Source organism: Lithobates pipiens, unplaced genomic scaffold (genome assembly GCF_037356315.1).
Source record: "Lithobates pipiens isolate NorthernLeopardFrog02 unplaced genomic scaffold, aLitPip1_a1.2 Scaffold_13, whole genome shotgun sequence".
NCBI classification, from domain to species: domain Eukaryota; kingdom Metazoa; phylum Chordata; class Amphibia; order Anura; family Ranidae; genus Lithobates; species Lithobates pipiens.
This window is the reverse complement of record NW_027507718.1, coordinates 312,805,816-312,814,433: the sequence shown is the minus strand read 5'-3', so window position 1 is coordinate 312,814,433 and position 8,618 is coordinate 312,805,816. Positions and strand designations below refer to the sequence as shown.

Here is an 8,618-nt window from a genome sequence, read left to right as displayed (position 1 = left end):
GCAAAATCGGCCAACGTACAGCAGATCTGGAGTCTAGGGTTGAGGATATCGAGCTCACCCTGCATGAGCATGCCCAAGAGCACGCAGCCCTCAGGGAGGAGAACGCGACTCTGCTTTCCCGCTTGGAGGACGCGGAAAACCGCTCACGCAGGTCCAACCTACGGATCCGTGGATGATGTCCAATCTTTTACTATGGCCTTGTTCCAGGAGCTCGCCCCTTCCATACCAATCGAACGTTTAGAGTTCGACAGGATTCATAGGGCCCTCACCTGTCGTCAAGCCGATGGCCCGCCACGAGACATTATAGTTAAACTACATTTCTTCCGAACGAAGGAACAACTCCTTACAGCAGCTCGTAACAAGGAGTCCTTGTTGTTCCAGGGACATACCTACCAACTCTTCTCGGATTTGGCTCCCCTTACCATTGCCAAGCGCTGAGCCATGAAGCCACAGCTGCAAATTTTAATGCAACATCACTTGAAGTACGCTTGGCGGTTCCCGTTTGCCATTTAATTCATTCATCAAGGTCAGCAGCATACTTGCACGTTTCCGGAGTCCCTCCAGCGCCTGCTAGAATCCCTCCACCTGGCTCCTCCGGAGAACAGACCCAAGACCAGCTTGCCTCGCACCCCGGCCCGCTCGGCGGCGCATCCCTACTCAGCCACTCCACGACGTAACCTGCCGGGCCCATCTTCCATTCGCAGAGGTACCCCAGTGGCTGCCAAAGACTCCACTCCCAAGTCCCATCCTCCCTGCTGAGACGTTTGGGGTAATTTTTTTTCTTTTTCTTTCCCCTAGTGACCCCCTATGCCTCTCCCTGTCTCCGCAGGTTTCCGGAGGCTGTAAGGAGGATGGTCACCTGCTCCCGCATTGGGGATTCCCCTCCACCGCAATCTGGAGATCTGCTACTCGGTTTGTACTACCTCCTTTTTTCTTTTTTCCTTTTGTTACACCCCCATGTTGCCTGGGGGCTCATGTAAGCTGGGACGATCCCCTCGTCTTTTTCCCTTTTCTTTCTTTTGCCCGACCAGGTTCATAACCGGATCTTTTTTTTTTTTTTTTTTGAGTTTTTTTTTTTTGAGTTTTTTTACTTTATTAAAAATTTACAAAGAAAAGGTTACAAAACATTTAACAGTCCCATGACAAGAGCAAATGAGGAACACCAGATGTACAAATGAAGTCTTCAGGCAGCTTGGGTCATGGCCTTGTTGGCCTCATGCCTGGTGGTGGAGGACCTCTCATTCCAGGTGGTGGCGGTCTCATATTAGGTGGTGGCATTCCCATTGGTCCGCCTCGGCCTGGGGGCATGCCCATTGGTGGACCCATAGGTGGCCTCATGCCTGGAGGTGGGCCCATCATGCCTGGTGGGGGTGCGCCACGGCCCATTGGTGGTGGTGGACCTCCACGTCCTCCAGCAGCATACTGTGTTGGGGCCCCAGCAATACTAGCTGTGGCGGCTGCTGCAGCAGCGGCAACATTACCGCGGCTCTGAGGTGTCATCACCTGCTGAGATGGTCCTCCCACACCTCTAACAGGCCCTGCTAAGCCAGCAGGGGCTTGCGGCATAGGAGCACCAGCTGGCACACCTCTACCAGCAGCTCTTCCGACTCCTGGTCCTCCAGCTGCTCCTGCCAATGGTACTCTAGCAATGCCAGTATCTTTTGGAGGTGGGCCTTCTACTGTCATGGATACCAAGTTCTCCCCACGTAGTAACACTAACCCTAGTACCCTCTTCTCTTCCCGTTCTGGCTGTTTGGAGTTCTTTGGCTTGATCTTTCTAAACTCATCACAATCACACAGTATAAGATTCATATGCTTGTCAAATGCTTTGAAGGTTCCAATGAAGATGCGACCATCTTGCAGAATGCAACGCATTCTGAAGTCAATGTGCTGCAGCATCTTGCTGCTTTTCCCCACCGTCATGGCTGCAGGTCGGATGCCGCGGATTCGCGACCGATTCGGGGAATGAAAAAAATTGCACCAGGAGTCTCTCTCTCCTTAGGCGCTCTTTATACCGGAAGCGCTACCGGATCTTTTTTTGTGTGTCTACCAACCTCTGCTCCTGGGGCGAACCCCTCTGGGTCCACTTTCATGACTTGCCCCTATGGTCCTGCATTTCTCAACCCGGGCTCCTTCATCTAGACCTTTTGGGTTTCCCATTATCCCCATTTCCAGTTTTATATTTTTCTTTTTTTTTTCTTCTGATCCCCTGTTATGTATTTTGCTGTAATTATAATGCAATTGAAGTGGGTTATATACACGTTTTCTATACTCATGATGCTGGCATAGTTCTACTTGTCCACCCTCGAGTGTTGTTTGCTAACCTCGTGATCATTGCATTCCCTCCCCCCCTCTCCTGCTGCCTAGTGCACTCCCCTCCCTTTCCCCTCTTCCCCCCCTCTCCCCCCTCTCCCTCTCCCAATATTCTCCCCCTCCTGCCCCCCTTCCCCCCACCTACCCTACTCTTGATCCCTCTCTCTCCCCTTCTTCCCCCCTCTCTCTTCTTTTCCCTTCATTTTCCCCTCTTCTCCCCCTCCCTTACCTCTCTTCCCCCTATCCCCCTACTACTATCTTTCCCTCACCCCCCCTCCTGGACTTCCTTTTTCTTTTTCTTCCCCCCCCATTTGTCCCTTTTTCCCCCCTCTCCCTCCCCTCCTCCCCTATACCTCTAATCCCCCCCACCTGGATTTCCCCAGCCTTTTGCTATGAGGTACTGCCTTATCTATCTTACACAACTGTTGTGACTCCCCATTGGCGGCAGGGAGCTGTCACTGCTCCCCCGTTTTTCAATGCACCCTCTCCTGGGCTGGTTTTTTCCGGTTCCAGAGTTCGAGCATTGCCTAGTTGGGCGATTTAGCCTGGCTCTCTTTTGCTCCTATTGATATCTGATTTGCCTTACACGTAGAGCTCTAACTCTTTTCTTCTCTTTCTCTTTCCCCCTTCTTTTTCTAGCTACACTTTCCCCTCCTACCTTGGGCAGGTCGGCTCCCACGGTCTCACCATTGCGTCATAACTCCCCTCCCACTCCCTATAAATGGCCCCTTTGAATATACTCTCCCCTAACGTCCTCTTAACTCCCCTAACAAGAGGATTAAGGCCTTTCAGCACTTTGCGTCCCTGAAGGCTGGGATCGTGGCTTTACAAGAGACTCATTTTGCCATGCACCATGCCCCGAAATTTTTCAGTTCCCGCTACCCCCAAGTCTTCACGGCCTCTGCCACTTCTAAGCACAGAGGTGTGTTGATAGCCTTCCATCATTCCTTACCGTTTACCCCTATGTCAGAAATTAAAGACCCGGAGGGTCGCTACCTCATCCTAGTTGGTCTCCTTCAAGACGTTGAAACCACATTGGTCTCCTACTATGCCCCGAATGGTAACCCTAACCCTTTTTTCTCGCACCTCTTACAGGTTATTAAAACGCACTGCAAGGGTACGCTATTTATCTGTGGTGACTCTAATCTGACGTTACACCCTCATCTAGACAAGTCGCCATATACCCCGGAACACCATTCCCTTTCAGCCCAATTCCGTAAGCAGTTACAAACAGCATCCCTCCTTGATACTTGGAGGGAGTGTAACCCCTTGAAAAGAAATTACACTTTCTACTCTTACCCACACAAGTCTTTCTCGAGAATTGATCATATCCTGACCCCGATAACTTCCTTCCCGGCGGTTCTCCAATCTACCATATGCCCAATCCCCTGGTCTGATCATTGTGCAGTGATTACCACTATCTCCTCGTTGATCCCTCAGGCCAGAGACAGAGCCTGGCGAATGAACGAGGCGCATCTTACTAACCAATCATACTGTTTCGACATCCGGCATGCCCTCACGGAATACCTGCAGCATAACACTACCCCCGAGATATCCCCGGTTCTTCTCTGGGAGGCACATAAACCCGTTATTAGGGGTAGCTGCATCTCCCTTGCTACCCATCTCAAGAGAGATCGGCAGTTGAGACAGCAGCAACTAGAGGCAGATTACCACCACCACTTTCTCCAATTCCAACACTCACCCACTGAATCTCATAAGATAATTTTTGAAAAGACGAAACTTGAACTAGATCTCCTGATGGCTGAATCGGCGGACAAAGCTCTACGCAGATCTAGCCACACAATATACACGAAGGCTAATAAACCGGACACCTTTATGGCTCTGCGTCTTCGTCAGCCTGACAGGCTTCGTAGACCTATCCGACTCAAGCTAGCCAAGGACTCCCTTACCACCAACCCTATTAAGGTGCTTGCTGAGTTTCGTAAAAGATTGGCTGACTTATATGCGGACAAAACTCAGTTTTCACCTCAGCAGGCAGAGTCCTGCTTTCGGGATCTACCCATACCTAAACTACCACAATCTGCTAGAGAGTCAGTTGATAGCTTGATCTCGGTTGAGGAAGTGCTCATGGCCATAAAGTCCCTTAAACCCCACAAAAGCCCAGGTCCAGATGGTTTGCCTGGTAACTACTATAAAAAATTTTCAGACATACTGGCCCCCTGCTTCTTGCTAGCTCATTTAACGCACTACTCCGACAACAAGCCTTCGGCAGAGACACCTTAACAGCCACTATATCCATGATCCCTAAACCTAACGCTGACAACACCATCTGGTCCAATTTCCGACCCATATCCCTCCTCAATGTGGATATCAAGATCCTAGCCAAAATTCTAGCTTCGCGTCTTAACCCATTCATTGGTGCCTTGATCCATAGGGACCAAGTGGGATTTATCCCTAACAGGCAGGCCAGCGATAATATTCGCCGTGTTGTTCTTCTGCAGCACCTAGCAAAATCACGCTCCATCCCCATGCACCTCCTGTCACTAGATATAAGAAAGGCGTTTGACACTGTCTCCTGGCCTTACCTGCACTTTATCTTAAAGCGCTGGGGTTTGGGACCCCACTTCCTTCAATGGATCGCATCACTATACACTAACCCTCGGGCCTCAGTGAAGTACTCCGGGTTTAGTTCCCAGAGCTTCCCAATACAGAGGGGTACAAGACAAGGGTGCCCACTGTCACCATTACTCTTTGCCCTGGCTATTGAGAACCTGGCGGTGATGATTCGGACAAATCCCAATATCCGAGGCCTGGAGATAGCCTCAACTACCCATAAATTATGTCTATTTGCGGATGATGCCCTATTGTTTATCACCTCCCCTCACACTACTATTCCTAACTTAGTCCAACTCCTTGACAAGTTCGCTCAAATTTCAGGTCTGGAAGTTAACCAAGCTAAATCTAGGGCTCTCAACGTGTCTCTGCCTCTGGCTACCATTGCACTTCTTCAGGGGAATTTCCCATTCCAGTGGTCTAACTCCTCCATCCCCTATCTGGGCGTTAAACTAACCATCGACCCGACGGATCTGTTCCGTGCGAACTATCTTCCTATGCTGAAACACCTCTCTTCTATACTTCAGGAATGGTGTCCCCTCCATATCTCTTGGATGGGGCGTATTGCTGCAGTTAAAATGTCTCTGCTCCCTAAACTCCTGTACTTCTACAGGGTCCTCCCTATATCAGTACCTCCCTACTTTCACCGTATTATCCAGAGTCGAGTGTCTCAGTATATATGGGGCTCCGTAAGACCGAGGGTACCACGATCTGTTTTGCTCCGCCACAACCGGGCTGGGGGTTTAGGGGTCCCACATTTCTCTCACTATTACCACGCAGCCCAACTCGCCCAAATCACAATGTATTATGCCAAATCTGAAATCCCTATATAGGTGTGTCTTGAGGCAATAGATCTCCACCCTATCCCCCTCACAACCCTCCTTTGGCTTCCCCCTCCTGCACGCAGCCTTATATCCAACCCTCTGACCCTACACTCGCTGAAACTCTGGGACAAACTGCGGGGACCATTTAAACTAATGTCCACACATTCACTGAACCTGCTTCGTTCTGGGCCTGGGCCCAGGCAAGCCTAACTCGCATTTGTGACCTGGTGTCGAGCGGTGTAGTCAAAACATTCCCGTCCCTTCAAGCCCAAGCCCAACTTCCCCATAGGAAATGTTTCCGTTATCTCCAAATATCCCACTTTGTGCGGGGGGTCATTCGCCCTAATATGGGACCAGATACATTATCGCTATTCGAACAAATTTGCGATTCAGACCCACATGCCCCGGGCATCATATCCTAACTCTACGCTCACCTTACTTCTCTCTCTGTGGCAATTCCGCTTTACGCGCAACGTTGGGCCGACGACCTATCTTTGGCTCTGGACACGGAGGACTGGGCTGAGGTTTGGCTTACCACTAAGATCTCATCGCAAAATATTGTTGCCCTTGAAGCGAGTTATAAGGTTCTCATGAGATGGTACCTGGTCCCGGATAGGATAGCGAAGTTCCTGCTGTCCTACTCGCCCAACTGTTTCCGTGGTTGCGGAGACAGAGGCACTCATAAACATATTTGGTGGACCTGCCCGATAGTACAACGTTTCTGGGCAACAATATTCCAAATGATATCTACACTGACCCGGGAACCGCTAGATCCTGACCCAGCCCTGGTCCTCCTAAATTATTACCCGAATTCTTTCACCAAAGCGCAGACACGCCTCATTCTACAGCTCACCACCGCAGCTAAGCAAGCAATTGCCAAAGCTTGGAAAACCCCTGCCCTCCATGTTGCTGAAGTCAAGAATAGGGTCACACAAGCTATGATCCACAGCAGAATAGAAGCCACCGTCCTAGATACTGTCCCCCGACACTCTAAAATTTGGCAGCCATGGATCGACCACTTCTTGCCACCAAATTTTTACGGGTTTTGGTTGGTGCCATAGCTCTGCATACCCCTCTGAACAACTATTGGGGGCTGACCCCTGTAGGCCTACCATGAGCCGGCCTGCCCCACTCCCTTTCCCTCCCTTCCCTCTTCTCACTAGATCTTATGCCTCTCTTCTAGCCTTTCTCCTTTCTCTTCCCCCTCTCTTCCTCCTTTTCTTGTTTTCCCACCTCTCCTCTAGTTGCTTCTCTACTTCTTTGTACTTTCTCTCCACTCGTACTACCAAATGTGGTGACATACGCGTATGCTAGGTGCGGCTTTGCCGGCATAGCGCTTTCTGTATACTGAAGTACCATCCATTATGAAGGTTATAAGAGCAAAGGTTCTCACCCTGTTATGGTCCACGTGTCTCTTGATGCACACTGTAGTATGAGAACCTTCTACCAGACTGTTTGTGCTGCATCCCACCTGATACAACTGTATTGGCGTTATCTTCTCATGACAGGTTATACATTTGAATTCCTTTTTTTTTTTTTTCTCTCTAACCTCCTCTGTTATACTATGCACATATTGAAATGCTGTTGTCTTTGAACTCATATGTTACCAATAAAATCTTTGAAAAGAAAATTATTATGAAACGTATTGTAAGTTAGGAAAGTCAGTAAAAGTGCATATTTATTTATTCACTATCAGATTGTCCTTAATATTTTTATATTGTTTTTTTTTTCTGATCTACAGATCTACAGAAAATCATGCAATTTTCACATTCAAACAATCAGAATTCACACTTTACATAATTGTGTGCAGATTGGACTAATCTGCATGCAAATATTAAAAAAGCTGAATATTCAGGATTGCTGATTCACCCATTTTTCAAACTCAATTGCTCATTACAATCTGCAACCAAAAATAATTTGCTAACATCTGTTTTTCTGCTGTATAAAGAAAACTTTCTAAATTTTCATCCACATGTCTAATAAATTGTTTTTCAATAGAAAGTGGTCTAGATGAAGTATTGTAATGCATTCAACAAAAGCTTTGAAGTACTGTCTATAAAAATATGTGCTGGAAGACACAGTAAAAGAATACAAATCACGGAAGATCTTTGTATGGTTTTTTACCACAAGAGCAACTATTCCTTTTCTATTACAAAGTAAACACTTCTTTGGGGATGAAATGACTGCCTAACTATTAAAGTTAAAAATTTGGCAGCTACATTGTAAAAATAAATCATTGTACTGTTTGAAACTGTCAGGGCTGAGCTCAGCCCTTCCTTCTCAAAGCTGGCCGCTCAGCTGTCGGCTAATTGCCAGCTCCTTTCTCTCCACAGTGACTCACCTGTTGATGATATCCTGCTCAACAGTCCTGGCTACTTAAGTCGACCAGCCCAGATGATCTCTGCCTTCATCTTGGTCACATCTCTAGAGATGCTCTCCTGTGTTCCTGTTAAAGACTTGCTTGGCTGACATGGATAGGACCACCTGCAGGAGGATGTATGGAACACCTGTGCATCCCTATGTGGGTAAATACAGCCCCCACATGGGTCTATACTTTAGTATGCCTCATGTGAATGAAGCTTTTGTAGAAATTTTGTAGAAAATGTGGAAGTTATGCTGTGTTTATGTGAGCTGATTTTAGTGCATTTTTAGTGAAAATTAGACATGTGCATTCGTTTTCGTCCGAATGCATTTTCGTCCAAATTTCAGCTATTTTCGTTTTCGTTTTGACAAATGATAAGGAAAGCACAGAATCCGAAAAACAAAAGATCCGACATAAATAAATGCTTTATTTTCGTTTTCATTGTTACAACAGTTCGATATAGAATAGGAGATTCAACGTGACTGACAATAACAATCAAGACAAGACAAGATTATATAGAGAAAATATTTGACAGAGAGAAAAGA

The 8,618-nt window shown here is 47.6% G+C and overlaps 1 protein-coding gene across 1 annotated transcript; it reads right to left on the bottom strand.

Moving 5' to 3' along the window:
- Positions 1-1,067: 1,067 nt before the first annotated feature.
- On the bottom strand, positions 1,068-2,020 carry SNRPB (small nuclear ribonucleoprotein polypeptides B and B1). The gene has a single exon (XM_077476907.1). The coding sequence runs from the start codon at positions 1,921-1,923 to the stop codon at positions 1,198-1,200; it is 726 nt and encodes a 241-aa protein (XP_077333033.1). The 5' UTR covers positions 1,924-2,020; the 3' UTR covers positions 1,068-1,197.
- Positions 2,021-8,618: the final 6,598 nt, after the last annotated feature.

Bases quoted from the DNA above. Each gene is read 5' to 3' on its own strand.
- SNRPB (XM_077476907.1), bottom strand. From the start codon at position 1,923: ATGACGGTGGGGAAAAGCAGCAAGATGCTGCAGCACATTGACTTCAGA.